Source organism: Hoplias malabaricus, chromosome 3, assembly GCF_029633855.1.
Source record: "Hoplias malabaricus isolate fHopMal1 chromosome 3, fHopMal1.hap1, whole genome shotgun sequence".
In the NCBI taxonomy this organism is placed as follows: Eukaryota; Metazoa; Chordata; class Actinopteri; order Characiformes; family Erythrinidae; genus Hoplias; species Hoplias malabaricus.
In genome coordinates this window covers 39,939,242-39,965,134 of record NC_089802.1, presented here as the reverse complement: position 1 = coordinate 39,965,134, position 25,893 = coordinate 39,939,242, and the positions used below count along the sequence as shown (strand labels likewise).

Here is a 25,893-nt window from a genome sequence, read left to right as displayed (position 1 = left end):
AGACTTAGAACCACACTTGAATCTGCTCTGTCTGCACAGGTTTTAAATCTGCAGCCACACTGTTATCACTGTGTTTTTATTATTATTTTTAGCTGTGTCTCCAGCAGCAGGAGCACACTCTCTCAGGCAGCGTAATTAAAAATGCATACTGTTGTCACAACAAGCTTTACATGTATTATTAAGTGGAGATGATCAGGCAGCTGTGACGGTATTAAAATTCATCGAGAGCGCCAGTTTCAACAACACGCGATAACAACAAGCCTGGACTTACTCTCGCGCAACTGCAACAAAGCCCAGACTCACTCTCACGCATTTACTACAAGCCCAGACTTAGTCATGCAACTACTACAAGCCCAAACTTATTCTTCTGCAATTACTACAAACCCAGTCTCACTCTTGAGCAACTACAATGAAGCCCAGAGACACTCGCACACATTTACTACAAGATCAGACTTGCCGTCACCCAATTACTACAGGCCTAGACTCACTCTCACATGAATACAACAAACCCAAACTCACTCTCACATAAATACAACAAACCCAGACTCACTCTCACATAAATGCAACAAGCCCAAACTCACTCTCACATAAATACAACAAACCGAAACTCACTCTCTCATTTATAAAACAAACCCAAACTCACTCTCACATGAATACAACAAACCCAAATTCACTCTCGCATAAATAGAAGTCCAGACTCACTCTCAAAAATACAAGCCCAAACTCACTCTTGCTTAAATACAACAAACCCAGACTCACTCTCGCATGAATATAACAAACCCAAACTCACTCTCGCATGAATCCAACAAGCTAAAACTCACTCTCCCATAAATACAACAAACCCAAACTCACTCTCGCATAAATAGAAGTCCAGACTCACTCTCAAAAATACAAGCCCAAGCTCACTCTTGCTTAAATACAACAAAGCCAGACTCACTCTCGCATGAATATAACAAACCCAAACTCACTCTTGCATGAATACAATAAACCCAAACTCACTCTCACATAAATACAACAATCCCAAACTCACTCTCGCATAATTATAATAAACCCAAACTCACTCTCACATGAATACAACAAACCCAAACTCACTCTCACATAAATACAAGCCCAAACTCACTCTCACATGAATACAACAAACCCAAACTCACTCTCGCATCAATACAACAAACCCAAACTCACTCTCGCATCAATACAACAAACCCAAACTCACTCTCACATAAATACAACAAACCCAAACTCACTCTCACATAAATACAACAAACCGAAACTCACTCTTGCATAAAAAAACAAGCCCAAAGTTACTCTTGCATTAATCAAACAAACTCACTCTCACATTAATAGAAGTCCAGACTCAGTCTCATAAATACAAGCCCAAACTCACTCTCGCATAATTATAATAAACCCAAACTCACTCTCACATGAATACAACAAACCCAAACTCACTCTCATATAAATAGAAGTCCAGACTCAGTCTCATAAATACAAGCCCAAACTCACTCTCACATAAATACAACAAACCCAGACTCACTCTCACATGAATATAACAAACCCAGACTCACTCTCGCATAAATACAACAAGCCCAAACACACTCTCACATGAATACAACAAGCCCAAACACACACTCACATGAATACAACAAACCCAAACTCGCTTTCGCTTAAATACAACAAACCCAGACTCACTCTCGCATGAATATTACAAACCCAAAATCACTCTCACATAAATACAACAAGCCCAAACTCACTCTCCCATAAATTAGGCAAACCCAGACTCACTCTTGCGTAAATACAACAAACCCAAACTCACTCTCACATGAATACAACAAACCCAAAATCACTCTCGCATAAATACAAAAAAACCAAACTTACTCTCGCATAAATACAACAAGCCCAAACACACTCTCGCATGAATTAAACAAACCCAAAATCACTCTCACATAAATACAACAAGCCCAAACTCACTCTCGCATTAATACAACAACCCCAAACACACTCTCACATGAATACAACAAACCCAAACTTACTCTTGCACAAATAAAACAAGCCCAAACTCACTCTCCCATAAATACAACAAACCCAGACTCACTCTTGCATAAATTCAACAAACCCAAACTCACTCTCTCATTTATAAAACAAACCCAGACTCATTCTCGCATGAATACAACAAACCCAAACACACTCTCACATGAATACATCAAACCCAAACTCACTCTTGCATAAATACAACAAACCCAAACTCACTCTGACATAAATAAAACAAGCCCAAACTCACTCTCCCATAAATACAACAAACCCAGACTCACTCTTGCATAAATACAACAAACCCAAACTCACTCTCTCATTTATAAAACAAACCCAAAATCACTCTCGCATGAATCCATCAAGCCCAAACTCACTCTCACATGAATACAACAAACCCAAACTCACTCTCCCATAAATAGAAGTCCAGACTCACTCTCAAAAATACAAGCCCAAACTCACTCTTGCTTAAATACAACAAACCCAGACTCACTCTCGCATGAATATAACAAACCCAAACTCACTCTCGCATGAATCCAACAAGCCCAAACTCACTCTCACATGAATACAACAAACCCAAACTCACTCTCGCATAAATAGAAGTCCAGACTCACTCTCAAAAATACAAGCCCAAACTCACTCTTGCTTAAATACAACAAACCCAGACTCACTCTCGCATAATTATAACAAACCCAAACTCACTCTCGCATGAATCCAACAAGCCCAAACGCACTCTCACATGAATACAACAAATCCAAACTCACTCTCGCATAAATAGAAGTCCAGACTCACTCTCAAAAATACAAGCCCAAACTCACTCTTGCTTAAATACAACAAACCCAGACTCACTCTCGCATGAATATAACAAACCCAGACTCACTCTCACATAAATACAACAAGCCCAAAATCACTCTTCCATAAATACAACAAACACAAACTCACTCTTGCATAAATACAACAAACCGAAACTCACTCTTGCTTAAATACAACAAACCCAGACTCACGCTTGCATAAATACAACAAGCTCAAACACACTCTCACATAAATACAACAAGCCCAAACTCACTCTCCCATAAATACAACAAACATAAACTCACTCTTGCATAAATACAACAAACCCAAACTTACTCTCGCATGAATTAAACAAACCCAAACTCACTCTCGCATAAATAGAAGTCCAGACTCACTCTCATAAATACAAGCCCAAACTCACTCTAACATGAATACAACAAACCCAAACTCACTCTCACATAAATAAAACAAGTCCAGACTCACTCTCGCATAAATAAAACAAACCCAAACTCACTCTCGCATAAAAACAACAAGCCCAAACTCACTCTCGCATAAATACAACAAGCCCAAACTCACTCTCGCATTATTAAAACAAGCCCAGACTCACTCTCACATAAATACAACAAACACAAACTCACTCTCACACGAATACAACAGACCCAAACTCACTCTCGCATTAATAAAACAAGCCCAGACTCACTCTCACATGAATACAACAGACCCAAACTCACTCTCGCTTTAATAAAACAAGCCCAGACTCACTCTCACATGAATACAACAGACCCAAACTCACTCTTGCATAAACAAAACAAGCCCAGACTCACTCTCACACGAATACAACAGACCCAAACTCACTCTTGCATTAATAAAACAAGCCCAGACTCACTCTCACATGAATACAACAAACTCAAACTCACTCTCGCATTAATAAAACAAGCCCAGACTCACTCTCACATTAATACAAGCCCAGACTCACTCTCACACAACTACAGCAAGCCCAGACTCACTCATACACAATTACAGCAAGCCCAGACTCACTCCCGCATAAATACAACAAACCCACATAAATACAAGCCCAGACTCACTCTCGCATAAATACAAGCCCAGACTCACTCACACAACTACAACAAACCCAGACACACTCGTGCAGCTTTATTAATGATGGATGATATGACAAAGTACAAACTGAGGCCTTAATAAGGTTTTTATACAGCTATATAAAATACACATCCTAACACAAACAGGACAGAGAGCTCTTTGCTACAGTCATTATAAAGAGTGCCTCTGGCGGCCTGTGTCTATTTAATGTGGATTTAAAACTCATTCGCCTCTTTCTATAGCTCTAGACCTCACTGAAGCTTGCAGACACTAATCTGTAGATTCTGGCCTTCTACAAAAGCACAGCCAGAATACAGGCTGCTTTTTTATTCAGAAGTCCTAAAAGAGTGGAATTGGCCTGCTGTTCTCTGGCTGGGACAGTTCCCTCCCTCCCCTCAGTACATGGCCGAGTGCCATTCGGCACATGTCTGATGTGATGGACCTGGGCACTCTTTGCTCTCCTCTGTCAAATTGGGCTGTTCCAAGCCCCCCAGGATTTACCTTCTAAAGAGTGCCACATTAAGTGAGCAGCGGAGCTACAAGAGGACCATTCGAGAGTAGCTCTCCATTCACTCCCATTCATTCTGTGGTGTCTTTGAACCAATAATACAGGTATCTAAGAGCCGTTACGACATGGTCCTGGCTCTCTTCTACAGAGAATGAACTTTCTTTTATTTGATCTACACACTTCACAAACTTCATAGTTTAGAATTTAAAGTTTTTCCACAACAAGGTTAAAGATGATGTGATAAAGCTGTGACCTGTGCTGTAATGTCTGAACAAGCTCAGTATAATCCAGAAGCACAGCGGATTCCCCAGCACTGCTCAAAACAGTTTGACAGGCTTGTGACATTGAAAAGTATTTATATTTAGTATAAAGTATATTTATTTTACACTCCTTTAAAACAGCTGTTCATGACGCAATAAAACTGATTGTGACAGATGTCTGCTGCTGTTCATTTTACGAATCCTTGTAAGATGTTATTTCATGTTGTAATTGTGCTTCTTGTGTGACATTCCAACATTTAAATCCATATGGTTCATCACTGAAGAGCAGTTTGTTATAATTGTAATTAATGCTATTTTGTTTAATGACAGTACCCATTATTTATTTGTAAAAGAGGAGAGTCAATGTCTTGCTCAAGAAAACAATGTAAGAAACTTGCAGAATGCAGTGAGAATGAATTAAATGCCATTGTTAGAATAAGTCAGAATTTTAATTTATGATTTAAACTATAGCTGTCACAGATGAGGGAGGACGAGGGTGCGGACCAATCAGAACTAAACAGGAACAAAGTGGAAACAGCGGTGAACCGGTGTAGATGGTGAAACACTGGGAAGCAAACATCTACACACAACTCCAGACAAAGGAGCACTAAAACCAAGGGGAATATATACACACAAGAACATCTGAGACAGATAACAAGGAGGCAGGATTACAAAAGAGGCACAGGTGGAAGCACGGATGACAAGGTGGGACTAAGGTGGGGTTAGGGCGGAGACAAGGGAGGAGACAGGTTCAAAACAAAATAACAAGGAAACACTGACAGAGCAAGAACACACGAAACAGGGCAAAACCATGACAATAGCTTACATTTTGCATATAATTAGAGTTTCAGAATGCACATATTTAACAGTAGTAGAGATAACTAATGCCAAACTGAATGCAGCAGGCTCTCACAAACTTTAGTCTGAGCTTACACCTGTGCATCAAAGCAAAACATTGCGATTCTAGGCAGGAATACTTTGGAGGAGGTGGGATTTAACAGTGCAGCTAACTTACACACAGTAAGGTTGTTGTTTGGAGATTCGCATCATGTGAGTACCTGCGCATTCTCTCACTGTCCTGGTATTCATTTCACCAGAAACTGATGAGGAAGTGGCGCAACTGACCACGGCTTTCCCCGTTGAAAACAGGATCACTGGGTCCAGTTATATATGCTGTCAATGGGCTGTCCAATGGTGGAAAATCAGTGGCAGTTTTTTGTTTGGAAAACAAGCATCCTCAGCTTACGTAATACAACAAAGGACTGGATTGTCTGTATAAACACAGACAGAATACAATCAATGGTGTGGGTTTGGTCTCAACATAGTTAGGGGCACAGTAAACCATCACTGTGTCAGCATCTATCCCGAGGGAGTTAGAATACAGAATAATGCAAACCTCGTGTATCAGGAGGACTGAGTAATACCTGCGACGGTGTGATTTGGGTTTGGGTCACACCTGTTTTTTCAGCGTTGGGTCGGTGTCAGATATTGGCGTGTACATCCACAAATGACAAACTACTTTAGTACACATTATACAAACCCTGGGTAAGGTATTTTAGTGAAGTATGTGTCCTAGGGCTGAGAATGAATGTATGTTCTATTTGTATTTTTTTTATCCCTCTCTCAGGGCTCCTTCCCTCTGGCGAGAACTGAAAGGAGGAGGGTGTTGAGTGTTGATATTAATCACCGGAGAAACCTCAGACCCAGCCAGGGCCCTGTTTTGTCACCGCTGGCGCCAGATACATAAAGACTGCTTGTGCAAGCAGGTTCAGGGCCTTTCTTTTCCAGATTATACGGTCACCTTAATCAGTTTGTTGATGAGAGGCTCAGACTCAAATGGGCTGATGTTTAATCACTGAAAGAGCAATTGCCGCAGAATGCAGTGGGGGTTGGTGTTAAAGGGGACATCTACGATTGTGAGGAAACACTGTTCTCTAGTTTGTTTACATTCAGAAGGGTTTTTTTTTAATGTGGAACAGTATATTTAAGGGAAAAATATGACAGCTGTTTGTACGTGACTAAAGTGTACCTTGTCTGTAAGTTTTTATTCACTGTTTGAATTACCACAGAAACTCATTTGTAACTCCAGTTGTTTAGTTTTGTAGCACTTTCCCTCTGTGTTTACTTTCACGCAGTTAGTGCTCTCCAGAATTTAGAGTCAGTTCCATCTACAGCAGTTCTCATCTCAGTTTGTGCTTTTCTGCATTTGGAGTGTCTCCATTGTCTAAATACCTCCAAAATTCTGTTTCTCTGCCTTAAACAGAGAAAGCCTAGAATACTGGACCGAAACACACCAAACTCCTCAATGACAGTCACCCAGAGCAAGGCTTGAACTCACAACCCCAGGACCCACCCTTAACAGCTTCACCAATTCTGGGATTTTCAGAAATAGATTTGCTGTTAGGAGGGTGTCTGCATGGGTTTCCTCCAGGTGCTCCGGTTTCCTCCCATTGGATTGGCAACTCATAGGTGTGAATGTGTGAGTGTGTGACACCCTGTGAAGGACTGGCGCCCCCTCCAGGGTGTGTTCCTACATTGCACCCAGTAATTCCGGGTACGCTCCGGACTCACCACGACCCTGGATAAACGCTTACACGTAGAATGAATGAAGAAAGATTGTTAGGTCAATGGCCACGGACAGTAATTTTACAAAACAAAATTAAATGTTAGGGTATGCCTTAGAATGTTTGGTCTGTGTGCTCTGGCCTTAATAAACCTATTCAGCACATGTATCCCCCCCTCCCCCACCCCCACCGAAGGCCCTGAAGCGAGTGCTCTGTAAAAGATGCATCACTACAAAACATCATCAAAGGCACGTCACATGACCAGAGCTCATTCAACTCCAACTTCTGTGAATTTGCACACATCTTCTCAGATCCTCTCTGCTTTTCATTACTTCTTGACTTTCTGCTGGGCCAGCAGTGTGGAGGAAATGCGGACGGTTTTCTGTCAGAGTCTGACGGCCCCCTCGGGGACCCCCCACCCCTTCAGACAAGAGTTCACATCCTTACACATCATATTTCACCCAGAACCTTCAAGTCCCCCCCACTCCCACCTTTCGGAGCGGTAATAATTCCTGTTTCCTGACGGAGATCAGTGCTGTGACAGGGGGCTTTGTCGGAGGGGCTTTAAAGCTCATGTTTCTGTGAAATCAGCTGCCACTCCTGTGCTCCAAGATTAGCTTTAGAGAATCCCCCAATATTTTAACCTCTTTCTGGTAATCCTGGTTTAAGAAATTGGCAGATGGAGGAAATGAATCAAAATGTGATGGTATTTTAGACTGGTTAAAACTTGTGTGACTTCATTTGGAGCAATAATTATGATAATAGTGTTCTATGTATTATGCATCGCATCTTTACTTTATGGAAGCATTAAGATGTGAGTGAATAAACCTTAAAGGGGACACATTCAAGCTTTTTCCCCACAAGTGAACACAGGTCTGGGACTTAATGTAAAGTCTGTGACCTGCTTTGGTCAGAATGTCACAAGGATCAAACCCCACAGCAGTGTGTAAACAGCCCTGTTCAGATCACCCGCTTTCAGCACCTGTTCCTTTAAATGATAATGAGCCGCTCGCTGTTCACCCCGACCCCGAGTGCACAGCTGTGAGGAAACCCTTACACAGGATTCCTAAAATGTGTACTAAACATAACTAGCACATGTAAAATGTGTACTAAATATAGTCTTGCATGGTCACATGAATATCTGGCAACCTGGTGTAAAAAAAATCAGCCTTAAGACTTTTACCCTTTAAAAGACAATTAAGTCGTATGCAAACAAAGCCACTTCATTTCTCCTCTCAGGTCTGGATTGTCCCACTTTGTTGTGGACCCTCAAAAACTCACAGGAGATAAATATCTGCACTCCTCCACTCCTTTCTGCTTTGTGAAAGTCTTCAGCGACGGATTGCCGGGTGATAAATGACCGACCGAACACAGAGAGCTAAAGCAGAGAGTCCTCAAAGACTGCTTTCTGTAATTAGTGGCGTGCTAATGAGCAAATGGGCCTGATTGGGCTTGGAGCGGGAGATGCTGGTGTCTGTCAGTTAAAGGCCTGTCAAGCTGATCAGGGAATGGCTGATTACAACATTATAGGCTTTTTTAAAATAGATTTGTCACCCAAGGCTCGGGGCCTGTTGTCGTCTGGGTCCTGAAGGCTGATTAGCTTAGCGTTTGTAGGAATGTGAGCAGTGTAGCTGCTCTGTGGTGATCAGGAGAGTTTCAGAGGCAAGTTTTCTTCCAAGAACAACTTGACAGCTACTTTACTGAGAATTACATTTGGCCGTTTAACCCCTGGGGTGCCGGTTCTGCTGTTTGATTCACTCTGCTCTGTAAATCTTCTGGTTTCTCAGTGCTGTGTTACTGAGTTTTTGATGTCAGATCTTGGCAAAAACACTGTGGTAGCACAAGTCAAAAACATGAGTAAATAACAACAATGGCATCTCTGCACAGTAACAGGCTTTTCCTGCCTTGGGTGTTACAGTGAGCTGATTGGCTGGTCTCATTAAAAGGAGACGTTTTCTAACTCTGTTTCCAAAATGGCACACACTTCTGGGTCTTAATGAAATGTTTGTGACCTCCTTGGGTCAAAATACCACAAGGATCAAACCCCACAGCACTGTTCTCGCCCTGTGTAAACAGCCCTGTTCAGAACGCCCGCTTTCAGCTCCTGTTCCTTTAAATGATAATGAGCCACTCGTTGTTCACCCCGACCCCGAGCGCACAGCAGTGAGGAGCGAGGAGCAGAAGCTCTGTTTTTTTTAGCTGTTTTCCCTCTTTTCTCAGTTCTTGTTTTCTCTGTTTTTACTCAGTGCTCTTATTTCTAGGTGCTCATTGTGTCTGTTTTATTGAGTTTCACCTCATCTTTGCACCCTCACACAAACAATGTTCCAGTGATGTGATTGGGCATACCCAGATGAGGGAGCGGGACAACTCTGAAGGGCCTGCTATCTATAGAAACAGAGGAAAAATCTGAATTACTCTTTTTATCCTGTGTCCTCCAGAGGAAGAATAACAGATACTGATACATTGCAGGAAGAAAGAGCAATTGTATAATACTCTTTCATCAGTTTCAGAATGTGAGATATTACAGATATGTATTAGGTGTGAGACAGTTTCTCTGGTGGAGGCCATTTGTTTTCTATGGTGGTCTGGGGCTGAGTCTGATCAGTGGGTTAAAGCCACAATTAATTGTCTTTGGCTTGTAAATTTGTAAATGGACATGCTGATTTCAGAGGAGTTGATCCAAGAGCGATCCAGCCCCAGCTCCTCCCCCCTGTTGCCCTACACCCAGTGGTAGTGTGAATAATTATAACACTATACCGAATACACACTAACACTATACCGAATACACACTAACACTATACCGGGTACACACTAACACTATACCAGGTACACACTAACACTATACCGAATACACACTAACACTATACCGAATACACACTAACACTATACCAGGTACACATTAACACTATACCGAATACACACTAACACTATACCAGGTACACGCTAACACTATACCGGGTACACACTAACACTATACCGAATACACACTAACACTATACCGAATACACGCTAACACTATACCGAATACACACTAACACTATACCGAATACACACTAACACTATACCGAATACACGCTAACACTATACCGAATACACACTAACACTATATCGGGTACACACTAACACTATACCGAATACACACTAACACTATACCGAATACACACTAACACTATACCGGGTACACACTAACACTATACCGAATACACACTAACACTATACCGGATACACGCTAACACTATACAGAATACACGCTAACACTATACCGAATACACACTAACACTATACCGGGTACACACTAACACTATACCGAGTACACACCAACACTATACCGAATACACACTAACACTATACCGGGTACACACTAACACTATATCGGATACACACTAACACTATACGGAACACACGCTAACACTATACCGAATATACGCTAACACTATACCGAATACACACTAACACTATACCGGGTACACACTAACACTATACCGAATACACACTAACACTATACCGAATACACACTAACACTATACCGAATAAACACTAACACTACACCGAATATACATTAACACTATACCGAATACACACTAACACTATACCGAATACACACTAACACTATACCGGATACACACTAACACTATACCGAACACACACTAACACTATACCGAATACACACTACCACTATACGGAATACACACTAACACTACACTGAAAACACACTAACACTATACCGAATACACACTAACACTATACCGAACACACGCTAACACTATACCGAATACACGCTAACACTATACGGAATACATGCAAACACTACACTGAATACACACTAACACTATACCAAATTCAAGCTAACACTATATCAAATACACACTACCACTCTACAGAATACACACTAACACTACACTGAATACACACTAACACTATACCGAATATACACTAACACTATACCGAATACATGCTAACACTATACCGAATACACGCTAACACTATATCGAATACACACTACCACTCTACAGAATACACACTAACACTACACTGAATACACACTAACACTACACCGAATACACGCTAACACTATTCCGAATACACACTAACACTATACCGAATACACACTAACACTATACCGAATAAACACTAACACTATACCGGATATACAATAACACTATACCGAATACACACTAAAACTCTGCCAAATAAACACTAACACTATACCGCATATACAATAACACTATACCGAATACACACTAACACTATACCGGATACACGCTAACACTATACCGAATACACACTAACACTATACCGAATAAACACTAACACTATACCGGATATACATTAACACTATACCGAATACACACTAACACTATACCGAATACACGCTAACACTATACCGAATACACACTAACACTATACCGGGTACACACTAACACTATACCAAATACAAGCTAACACTATATCGAATACACACTACCACTCTACAGAATACACACTAACACTACACTGAATACACACTAACACTATACCGAATACACGCTAAAACTATACTGAATACACGCTAACACTATACGGAATACATGCAAACACTACACTGAATACACACTAACACTACACTGAATACATACTAACACTATACCAAATACAAGCTAACACTATATCGAATACACACTACCACTCTACAGAATACACACTAACACTACACTGAATACACACTAACACTACACTGAATACACACTAACACTACACCGAATACACGCTAACACTATACCGAATACACACTAACACTATACCGAATAAACACTAACACTATACCGGATATACAATAACTCTGTACCGAATACACACTAACAGTATACAGAATACACACTAACACTATACCGAATAAACACTAACACTATACCGGATATAAAATAACACTATACCGGATATACACTAACACTATACCGAATACACACTAACACTATACCGAATACACGCTAACACTATACCGAATACACACTAACACTATACCGGGTACACACTAACACTATACCAGGTACACACTAACACTATACCGAATACACACTAACACTATACCGAATACACACTAACACTATACCGGGTACACACTAACACTATACGGAATACACACTAACACTACACCGAATACACACTACCACTATACGGAATACACACTAACACTACACCGAATACACACTAACACTATACTAAATACACACTTACACTATACCGAATAAACACTAACACTATACCGGATACACGCTAGCACTATACCGAATACACGCTAACACTATACGGAATACATGCAAACAGTACACTGAATACACACTAACACTATATCGAATACACACTACCACTCTACGGAATACACACTACCACTCTACGGAATACACACTAACACTACACTGAATACACACTAACACTACACTGAATACACACTAACACTATACCGGGTACACACTAATACTATACCGAATACACACTAACACTATACCGAATACACACTAACACTATACCGGGTACACACTAACACTATACCGAATACACACTAACACTATACCGGGTACACACTAACACTATACCGAATACACACTAACACTACACCGGATACACACTAACACTATATCGAACACACACTAACACTATACCGAATACACGCTAACACTATACCGAATACACACTACCACTATACCGAATACACGCTAACACTATACGGAATACATGCAAACACTACACTGAATACACACTAACACTACACTGAATACACACTAACACTATACCAAATACAAGCTAACACTATATCGAATACACACTACCACTCTACAGAATACACACTAACACTACACTGAATACACACTAACACTACACTGAATACACACTAACACTACACCGAATACACACTAACACTATACCGAATAAACACTAACACTATACCGGATATACAATAATACTATACCGAATAAACACTAACAATATACCGAATACACACTAACACTATACCGAATAAACACTAACACTATACCGGATATACAATAACACTATACCGAATAGACACTAACACTATACCGAATACACTCTAACACTACACCGAATACACACTAACACTATACTAAATACACACTTACACTATACCGAATAAACACTAACACTATACCGGATACACGCTAGCACTATACCGAATACACGCTAACACTATACGGAATACATGCAAACAGTACACTGAATACACACTAACACTATATCGAATACACACTACCACTCTACGGAATACACACTACCACTCTACGGAATACACACTAACACTACACTGAATACACACTAACACTACACTGAATACACACTAACACTATACCGGGTACACACTAATACTATACCGAATACACACTAACACTATACCGAATACACACTAACACTATACCGGGTACACACTAACACTATACCGAATACACACTAACACTATACCGGGTACACACTAACACTATACCGAATACACACTAACACTACACCGGATACACACTAACACTATATCGAACACACACTAACACTATACCGAATACACGCTAACACTATACCGAATACACACTACCACTATACCGAATACACGCTAACACTATACGGAATACATGCAAACACTACACTGAATACACACTAACACTACACTGAATACACACTAACACTATACCAAATACAAGCTAACACTATATCGAATACACACTACCACTCTACAGAATACACACTAACACTACACTGAATACACACTAACACTACACTGAATACACACTAACACTACACCGAATACACACTAACACTATACCGAATAAACACTAACACTATACCGGATATACAATAATACTATACCGAATAAACACTAACAATATACCGAATACACACTAACACTATACCGAATAAACACTAACACTATACCGGATATACAATAACACTATACCGAATAGACACTAACACTATACCGAATACACTCTAACACTATACCAAATACACACTAACACTACACCAAATACACACTAACACTATGCCGCATAAACACTAACACTATACCGGATATACACTAACACTATACCGAATACACACTAACACTATACTGAATACATGCTAACACTATACCGAATACACACTAACACTATACCGGGTACACACTAACACTATACCGGGTACACACTAACACTATACCGAATACACACTAATACTATACCGAATACACACTAACACTATACCGGGTACACACTAACACTATACGGAATACACACTAACACTACGCTGAATACACACTAACACTACACTGAATACACACTAACACTACACTGAATACACACTAACACTATACCAAATACAAGCTAACACTATATCGAATACACACTACCACTCTACGGAATACAATACACACTAACACTATACTGAATACACACTAACACTATACTGAATACACACTAACACTATACCGAATACACACTAACACTATACCGAATACACGCTAACACTATACCAAATACACGCTAACACTATACGAATACACGCGAACACTACACTGAATACACACTAACACTACACTGAATACACACTAACAGTATACTGAATACACACTAACAGTATACTGAATACACACTAACACTATGCCGAATACACGCTAACACTATACCGAATATACGCTAACACTATACCGAATACACACTAACACTACACTGAACACACACTAACACTATACTGAATACACACTAACACTACACTGAACACACACTAACACTATACTGAATACACACTAACACTACACTGAATACACACTAACACTACACTGAATACACACTAACACTACACTAAACACTGGTTTTAAGTGTGTGTATCTAGTCAGAGCATGCCGTTCATTTAGCAGTTAATCTGACGCATCTAAAGTTATACTTGTAATGTTAAAAATTCAATATATCCACTATATTTAGGATGATTTAACTAGGTCTGTGATGTTTTTTAGTGTAGACGCTGTGTGGCTTTCTGTCTCGTTTCAAATCCCCTGCATTTCATTAACCTTCCCCCTCCTCCGCTGAGGATCCAGTCTGGCGCTCCACCAACAGACAAATACTTTTGAACATATGGACAGAGCTTCTCTGGTGGTCTCGAGAGCTCAGCCCTTGTTATACTTTTATCGCCTCTCCAGAAATATCACAATGTTTCTGCATGTGATTATCATACGCATGTGCAATAGTGTTGGAACCTCAGCCAAACTACATCTTGATTTTCTAGCCTGTGTCTGTTTGTATGCTTTGGTTTAATATCTGGCATATAACCTATATTAATAATACTTAATGTGTGCCAACCCCCTCCAGGGTGTATTCCCGCCTTGCACCCAATGATTCCAGGTAGGCTCTGGACCCACCACGACCCTGAACTGGATAAGTGCTTACAGATAATGAATGAATGAATGAATAATGTGTGCCATAACCTTTTTACAGCTTGGTAGAACTGTGTAAAATAAAATAACATAATAAAAGACCTAGAGATGAAACAGAGCGTATGAAATCAACACAATTTTAAAATCTACAATTATAATAGAACAAGGTACAATTATGTTCCCTAACTAAAGGTCTGAATATGTTCCCCTGAGGATACCACAAAAGTGAATGTTTTTCTGATAATGTTGGATTACAATTAGGATTATGGTGATTGTAGCAACTATACCAAAAGTAAACTAGTTTATAAGTTTACCTTACAAGTTATATATTTCTGTCCCACTTATAATTGTAATGGATGATAATTTGAATCAAGCCTGTTACAGAACTGTAAAACCCAACCTGGTATCATGGTGAAAATATACAGATTTTACAAAAAGGCCATTCCCAGTACTTGTAAATAGTGAACTGTAAATATATGTTAACCCTGATTGAAAAAGCAGTCTTCTTTCCTTGCTTTAACTTTAACAATAAACCTAAATTTAACCCTAACTCCAAACTGAGTCCAGAAAGTTAGAAAAACAGTGTTTTAGATGTTTATTCTTAAAAGGAATCTCTGCTGTCCTCATAGCTCCATGTCTTCTTATTTGGGTAAGTAGCAGAGGATAAAATAAGTTAAATGTTTTTCTGTTTCCGTATTAAATGATTAACACTGTGTTTACCATGTTTAGTTCCATATATTCTCAGCTATTTCACTCAAACTACAAGAAAAATCTATGTAAACTATATTTATAAAAACATTTTACTTTTCTTAAGTGTATCTTGATCAAAAGGTTAAATACAAGTTATACTTAGACTATTCTTTACTTGTCTGTATCAGCAAATTATATGAATATAGAAGTATAACTTAATTCATTATATCTCAAATAAATTACATTTCATTTTAATTTAATAAAAGCACATTTGAATAAACATTTTTTTTTATAACTCCTGCACATAATTCAGCTTGAACAGCATTTTGCCCGTCTGCCACTGAGTCTGAATTTCCAGGATGTGAAAATAGTACGGTGGCTGGTGAAGTCACAGGCTCCTGGATGTGAATCTGATCTCCAGGAGCTCAGGAATCATTTGCTGCATTAAGAACAACCCAGGGATCCAATTGTTCCACAGAACATTCTGTGTTTTTACAGCAGTGTCACATTATCCCTCTGTCCTCAGCTTAAATTCCTGGCAGTTGCCTTCAAAGAGGGAGCAGAGTTGTCCTGTCTCTCTGAGAGTCTCTGGGGGACTGCTGACTCTTCCTTTTATCCTTTTTAAAGTCTTTGGGGAATAGAGGGGTGAAAAAAAAAAAGCAGGAGAGATGCTGTAGCACATGGTCATGGAGGCTGCTAACAGAGGCAGAGGCAGCTCGTTTTAAGGGTGATTTCAGAAGGGCTTAGTTCAAAACAACAGTGAGAGTAAATGCAGTTTTTCCTTTTTACACTAATTTGTTAGTTATTATTTACACAGAATTGCTGTAAACCAGAGGTTACCTACAACAATGGACCAGTGCCGAACCTGCCGTTGTTTGATTCTGGCTGCGTTGATTAGTTGCTAAAGTCTGCTATTTTGTTTTTATATCAGAGGTAAATTTTGGCTTAATTTTTGGTAATTTTTTTTGTTGTTTTACTTTCAAACGATGAATTTCCTAGCTCGTAATTATCAAGCTAGAATACTGGTACAACACATGATTGTCATTCAAAGATGCAGAATGTCAAAGCAAACACCGAACAACTAGGAACACCATATCTAATAACTCTCAACATTTTACAACCAAAAAAAAACATATAGCAACTAGTTATCCACACCCTAGCAATCACCTGGAATATCCATAAAAGTACACTGAAGATGTTATCTGGAATATTAAACCACTTGGTGCCAAATTACTATAACCCTAGCAACAACCTGGGATAACACCACAAGGACATAACTACCTCCTAGTAGTTATTTGGGAAACCACCTCAGTGCACAAGTTCAGAGTATACAGACCCTCCAACACTCAAAATGTCCCACTTCACCTACTACTCCTTTTATATTTTAGTGCTTTCTCTGACAGACAATGGAAGTACACAGCAGTACACTAGGACTGGATTTAAACTCTGAGGATCTACTCTGAGTTGGTGGTGACTCAGAAACAGCCTTAACAGGAAAGTCATGATCAAGGACTCTGATGTACATTTGTTGTTGTTTACTGTCAGGCTCTGATCTGAGGAATGAAACACTCAAAATGCTTTAGTTTACAGAGCTCTTATTACTGTGCAAGGAATGATGTGTCTACAATTTATTACCTGATTTCAAATGTTGGAATAAAAAGTAAAACACAAAATATAATATTTTTAAAATTAAATAATCATAATTTATTTTTATTTGTACTTTTCTGCAATTTTATGATATTGCAGAATTTTGAAAATGGAATTAAGTAATTCCAATGTAAAATAAATTGCAATTATACATTCCTTGTCTGTAAGCACTTATCGAGTTCAGGGTCACAGTGGGTCCGGAGCCTACCGGGAGTCACTGGGTGCAAGGATCACACTCCTCACAGACAGTCACCCGGAGGAAACCCACACAAACACAGGGAGAACACACCACAATCCTCACAGACAGTCACCCGGAGGAAACCCACGCAGACACAGGGAAAACCTATTAAAGACATTACATTTCTGTAATCACTCTCTCCAAATGCATTTATTTGAAACTACATGTAACTACACAACATGTTACAGTGTAATGTCAATATAAGGAGCAAAAATGAAATATGGGAACAATTATTACACAAAGTACTTACATTTGGGTCATTCCATTTCACACATGCAACTAGTTTTCTGAAATTAATTTGGACATGTAATCACAAATTGTGTAAGAGGTAATCTCTCCATGTTCCTATGTAACCACTTTTTATTCAGCAGTTAAGTCATTGTAATTTCATCATTCCTTATAATGATGATTATAAATAAAGAGTTACAGAACACTTGTTATTTTCTTTCCTGCTGTGTGCAGAAGTAAGTCTGAAGGCCACCGCAGGAAACAGAATCAGCAGAAAAGCAAAGCCAATGTAACTCCCAAAGGTCAGCTCCCTGTCTGTGTGCTGTATTCCTGTGGGATGACCTTTGACATTAAGTGTATGCTGACATTTCTTGTTGGAAAATGGCTGTGGACAGTGCTAACTCCAGGTCAACAAGACGGAAATGTTAACTAGCATTTTACTCCAAGTGAAGGATGGGTCTGTATCTGCTGGACGTGTTTAATTATAATATTCATTTCAAAGAAGCAATACAAAATGCTCCAAAATATTTTAACACATATTAATACAGGTGACGGTTTTCTTTCTGCTTCAACATTACTGTTCTGAAGATACAATTTACTGTTTCCAGCAGAGGAGTTATATTAGTTATTTTAAAGAGCAAATGCTGTAATATGGACAGCACAGAGGCACAGCAGGTAATGTTTGTGTCACACAGGTCCTGTGTCTGAGGATGTAGGTTCAAGCTCTCCTCCGTTTGACTGCTTTGGTGTGTTATCCCTGTGTCCATGTGGGTTTCCTCCAGGTGACTGTGAGGAGTGTGTTGTGTTCTCCCTGTGTCTGTGTGGGTTTCCTCCGGGTGACTGTCTGTGAGGTGTGTGGTGTGTTCTCCCTTTGTCTGTGTGGGTTTCCTCCGGGTGACTGTCTGTGAGGAGTGTAATCCTTGCACCCAGTGATTCCCGGTGGGCTCCGGACCCACTGTGACCCTGTTTCCTCTGGGTGCTCCGTTTTCCTCCCATGGTCCAAACACACACGTTAGTGGGTGGATAGGCAACTCAGAAGTATCCGTAAGTGTGAATATGTGAGTCTTTTTCACCCTTTGATGACTGGTACCCCCTCAAGGGTGTATTCCCACCTTGCGCTCAGTAATTCTGGGTAGGCTCCAGACCCACCACGACCCTAAACTAGATAAGGGTTACTGACAATGAATGAATAAGTGAATGGTGTAATATAACTAATTACTCAGATAATAAATTAATAATATTAAATATATATATATATATATATATATATCTATTAAATAATGGAAAACTATACAATTTTAGCACCCTATGATATTTATTTCATGAATGTATCTATATATATATATATATACAGTTGAAAATCTTTGCTGTATTAACTCAACATCCTGACTACAATAAATCACCTAACTCTTTATGGAAGCACATGTGAAATACAAATAGTTACTCACTGTGAAAAACCAGCCTTAAACCCTCCTCTAACCTTAACCATAACTCTAAACTTACTGCTAACACGATGATCCATGATCCATGATATTGATATATGATGCATGATCCATGATATTAAAACACATCTATGCCTTAAATTGTAATGCTTTGCATTCCCAAGTAATGCAGTGGTCTAAATATGAAAGTTGCAATTAGTTATTTTCTCATCATTACACTGACAATGACCTGGATGTGCTGGAGATTCTGTGGTGAACCTATTTTCACTACAGAATGGCCCTGTCTCACTGTGTGATGTCAGTTCCAGGCGAAAGCACACTGGTGTCCCTCTGTTTGACCACAACTTCTCCCGGTGTCTTACCCATGTTTTCTCTTCTTCTTTTTTTTTTTTTTTGTGATTTGTTTGATTTACAATCATATATGAAAAAGTGCAGATTGTTTGCCTCTGTGCTGCTGTTTGCTGTAACTTGCTGTCACAAAGCTGGGCCTGCTGACCAGAGGAGCCAGTCTCTTTTTCTGCAGTTCAGCAGCCTCCTCCTGCTCTTACTGTTTCTGTTGGCTGGGAATGTTGACTGAGGGAGTTTGATGTCATCACTGGGGGCTAGGGGACTGCTGTCACAGCTACTAGCTGTTGCTGATATCAACCGAGGGAGCATGTCCTCACTGCTGCTTATCGGCCTTTTGCTGTTGGCTAACAGTGCCACTAGCTGCTGTTGGTGTTGGCCAACGAAGCACACCTTTATTGCTGCTGACTTGTGGCTAGAAACCTTTTAACTCTGCTGCTAGTTGCTGACAATTCCAGCTGAGGGAGTTTACCTCGTTTTAACCCCATGGCTCGCCGTAGCTCACTGGCCACTACATGCTCTCACCACTGCTCTCTTACATGTTCTGTACCCTTTGATTTGCTGTGTTTTTTATGTGTTGCTTAGAGCATTTTGTTCTTGGCACTATCTTTATTTGTACTTTGGGTTCTTTAAAAGCGATACATAAGTAGTTTATTATTATTGTGAGCACCCCTGTGTGTTTGACACTAGCCATGGAGCATAAACAGGTTGATTCAGTACGACAAAGTGAGTCGACCCTTCCTCTCATGTTAATTACACTTAGTGAACAACATCTACAGATAATAAATAATCCTTAAAAAGACTTCTCCTTTGAAGTGAACAGTAAATGAGGAGGCACTCATTCTGCGGCTCTGGAACTTTGTGTGAATCATGTGTGTGTCGTGACATTTCCGCTTTTCTTCCAAGCCATGAATCTTCTGCCTTCCCCAGAGCTGCTAAATTAGCATCAAGGCTACATGCTAGGGTGAAAATTAATCAGCCTGCAGCGGGCTGGGGGCTCGGAGGGTGAAAATTAAGCACAGAAAAAGGATTAGCAGTGTCCTGCTGTTAGCTGGCATACTGTCAAGGGTTCAGCACACGGCCTGAGCACGGGTCAGAATGCTGGAAGATAGAGGAATTTAAAACCAAAGAGTTTGTTTTATTATATTTGTATCAACATTAATGCAGTTATAATAAAGACTACAACTGTGACAATATTGGTTTAATTTAGGATCCATCCATCATTCATCATCATTCTATCCATCCATCCATTGTCCTTCATCTATCCACCCATCCATCATCCTTCATCTATCCATCCATCCATCATCATTCATCTATCCATCCAATATCCTTCATTCATTCGCCCATCCAGTTTTTAAACTGTTTTCGTATTTGACACATTGTCCAAAATAACTCAGAATAAAGTAACTCCTGTAAAGCTACACTATTTGTACCACATTACAAATGTACACCCCCCCCCACACACACACACACACATACACACATACACACATAAACACATTAGTGATTTTGGGCAGTGAACCCACATACTAACCTGCAGCCTCTGGCACCAATCTCAGTGCACAAGAAGCAGTTTGGAGGTTAGTTGCCTTAGCGTGCTCTTTCACCTCACTCCACAACCCCACCTCCACTTTTTCCTGTAGGTCTAGGGATCAATCTGGCAACCTTCAGATTCAGAGGCTGCTTCTCTTATCCTTAGGCCACAGCTGCCCCAATGTTATATTTGTCATGATTTATTATGATTCATACCCATTTTATGGTCAATAAGTGAGCTTCTGTTCACTGGTAATTTCTTTAAACTTTTGTGGTAAAAATGTTACACAATGCTGCGGCTTATTTCCTTTTAGAGCTTACGATCAGCAGCATCTAGCGGCATTGTTTTTACAACATTGTTCTGGAATCATGGGAGTGTGTGTGGTCTTCTTTCATTCTTCAAAGATTACATAGTGCAGTTTCTGCAGTTCTGATCCTGAAGTAGCAACAACAGAGGCTCCATTATCCCTATTGTGGAGATCCCTCAGTGGAGCAAGGCACAATGATTTTGAAGCTGGATTTTTAAAGTAAATATACTACTTAGTGTTGTTTTAATGTTAATCAATGAAAATCTATGTAGGGTAATTTGAAGATATTACAGTTTGAAGAAACTCAGGGACATACACCTGCATTAAGACCGAATCTGTTTGTTCTCTCCACTCTCTTCTCTCCTGACAGCGCTGACGTTCAGCTGGATTTTTAACGAGTACCCGAGCTTCGTGAAGCAGGATGTCCGCAGGTTTATTTCTCAGGAGACTGGGAACCTTTACATCGCCAAGGTGGAGAGATCAGACGTGGGGAACTACACCTGCGTGGTCACCAACACAGTCACAAAGAGCCGCGTCCATGGCCCACCCACTCCCCTCATACTGCGCACTGACGGTAAGAGTTCAGTCCCCTCTGGATGCATAGTTTTACGTCTGTTTTCCAGATTATATTTCCTTAACTCAAATTTTCAAATTTAATAAATCATAACATTGATGTTCAAGTGAACACAGTGGCATTGACATGAACCACCACGTTTTTGAAGCTTCTTCAAAAATTTGTAAATTGGCACACCCTTGTGGTGAATGTTCAGCCTGCTAAACACGAGTGACATGACATGTTTTTGGGTAGTGCTTTAGGCTTCCATTGGGGGTTGTACACTCATCTGTAAAAATCACACACTTTTAGAAATGTAAATCAGTGCCGTATGAAAACAGTACTCATTTCCTATAAGATGTGGTTTCCTTGACACCTTAGAGTTTACAGTATAGAGCTTACAGGCCTTTACCTATTGTGTGTAGTTTCATTGTTGTCAGATGCTGCTCATAGAGTCTATACAGTGTACCACCACGTTTCCATCCCCTGCCAGGTGTTTCATATCTAAAACTATCAAACTAAATTTAAACAAATTTGGCTCTGTTTTCCCCCCACATTTCAAGGAATACAGATGATGCCCAAAGGTTAATGAGCGCTTTCTTTGCAAATTTTAAGATGGTCTACGAGCCCATGTTTTGTTGCCTGTAGCCTGGCATTATCAAAAGTCCAGGAAGGGAAAGGTCATTTGTCCGGCGCTGATCTAATTGTGGGCTTCCCAAGCCATGGATTTACAGCTCAGATTAACCGAATTCACCGTGGGTTATAAAACGTAAGGGTCAAATATCAGAACAGCCAAACACAACATAATTGATCTTGGTAATGTCTCAAACTGTAATGATGTTAGTTGAAGAGCTCAACGAGGCACAGACACATCTCTCTTCTCCTGACCGAAGTTGGTAAATACTTCAGTCATATAATCTTCACACAAGATAATAGTGTTGAAATGTGAGGAAATGTGTCAAATGTGAGCGAGTGTCTTTCAAGTTTCGAGTCTATTTTTTGCTACTTGTCATGAGCATAGTTTTGGATGCATGTACATATTCGTACACTCCCACCACGGCTTTGACTTTCTAATTGTGATATGTTAAAAATAAACAAACTACTGCCAGAGGTTTTACTCGTGGGGTTTTATGTGGGCCTTGTTTTATCTGATGTTGGAGATCAATAAGCCCTGAGAACCCATGCTTTTCTGCAGCTTGAACAGGACGATGAGCAAAGCCTCCAGTGGCTCTTTGCTTTTAGACAACTCACTGCATTCATAAGAACTGATGTGTGTGTGTGTGTGTGTGTGTGTGCGTGTGTGTGTGTGTGTGTGTGTGGATTAGGGTGCGGTGTTGAACTGGTGCTGAGATTCATTTCAAAATTGAACGTTTTTGTACCATAATTACAGACTCTGAGCTGCTGAAGAGATGACAGAACACCATCACGAGTTAAACTCTCAGTATTGTGTCTTTTCTAAGAATCAGAGACAAGAAGATGGCAGTTCATTCAGTGCTTGGTCTGCTTTCAATAAGATTGCCAAAACTTATTGTGTATGTATATATATATAAGAGCATTATGTTATGTTATGATTGATTTTATTAGGTCTACAGCTTTTTTGTGTAACATATAATTGTAATTTAATTGAAACATTTTTCATGGTAACATGGTAACATAAAAAATGTCAATTGTCATTTTGTTCAACAAAATTTACTTGAAAAAATGAAGTAGTTTGAAAATGGCAAGTGAGTAGAATTTATTGGGCACTGCCTTCGTAATGAGCTCCATCAGGAAAGTGCTGCAGAAGCATATGATGGATTTGTTCTGTTGTTGGTAATAATATTACATCCTAAAATATGTGTGTGACTTTGTTTAAACAACTTAAAGCTGAGGATTTTAATGTTAGAGATCATGGCTATTGCATCATAATGCTTACTTTTAGGTTATTTTTGTTTAAAAAAATGATAATTGTCATGTTTACTTCCGTAAAGGTTTTTCCATATAATTACAAAACAGCAGGAAAATGTCTGACATATTAATAACAATGGTAAGTGACTGAAATAACCCACTGGTGGTGCTGTGTGAGTAATTCCACACAAACTCATTGTTATGAAGCTGAAGAAGAGCTACAGTTCTGTAACCGTTTCTGATTTTGAGAGGTACCTAAGCACAACATGCCTCTGTTTCTAATCTTTTAGAGCTTACAGTTAGGTTAAGGGTTATAGATAAATTTGTTAAGGTAAGGTTTAGGTTTAAGGCTTCACATCGATTTTCACATCGTATGCAATCCTGTGAATGGATTAAGATTCAGCTTAAAACCAGGCTGCAATTGTGTGTTCAGACTTTAACTGAACCAAACTAGATTTAATTTGGATTAAACCTGCCAAATGTGAACACACGCTAACAAAATCTAAACTGGGCCACCTCTAATTGCAAGTGTCCTTACTGTGAAATGACCCCTGACTCTGAGCAGACTGTAACGTGAAAGGCTCCTGTTTATCACCTCTCTCTTTTTCAGTGAGTTGCAGGATTAAGGAGTCGGCTGGGTTTTGTGGTATTGATAGGAGCTTGCTGTGTTACACATAAAGAGATAAGGATCTCTTTAAAGTCCCTCTCACAGAACACGGCGGCTGCAGGAGATAACATCAACCTCATACAATCACAACCCCCCCCCCCAACCAAACACACACACACACACACACACACCGGACCACCACACACACTGACCTTTATCAACTCATAAAGTGAAATGGACGACAAGCATCTAAAGCCCAGCTGAGAGAGAGATATGTTTCACAGCGGAGTTTGGGAACGCAATATTAAAGTATCAGGCCCACACTTTCCCGTGTAAACATGAGCTGAAGTTTAATTAATGAAAGCCTCCTCTCCTCAGGTGTGATGGGGGAGTACGAGCCCAAGATTGAGGTCCAGTTTCCGGAGGTGGTCCAGGTGGCCAAAGGGTCCACAGTGAAATTGGAGTGCTTCGCTTTGGGCAAGTAAGTGAATCAGATGACCACAAATAGCAGTTGTGAGAATGGATTAATAGCAGGTCTCCCAGTGGTCCAGGTGTGATTCCTGTCTTTTGAGCATTCTCCTCTAAGCGCGTTGAGCTATCTAGAGTGGTTAGCTGATGTCACATGACTTCAGTCTTCAATCCTGAATCCATAACTTTTTGTAAGAAGATTATAAAGTGTTATAATACCATATAAGCATGATATAAAGTAGTAATACCTGATCAGATATTGCAATGTGCTATGTGTGGCTTAAAAAACAAGAATAATATATTCAAGTGTTATA

At 39.8% G+C, this 25,893-nt stretch overlaps 1 protein-coding gene across 1 annotated transcript in view; it reads left to right on the top strand.

Moving 5' to 3' along the window:
* cntn4 (contactin 4) overlaps positions 1-25,893 on the top strand; it is a 239,177-nt gene that overhangs the window by 119,510 nt on the left and 93,774 nt on the right. Inside the window, exons 6-7 of the mRNA XM_066663326.1 lie at positions 22,435-22,638; positions 25,490-25,592. Coding sequence (XP_066519423.1) covers positions 22,435-22,638; positions 25,490-25,592 — 307 coding nt within the window. The remainder of the gene's footprint in view (positions 1-22,434; positions 22,639-25,489; positions 25,593-25,893) is intronic.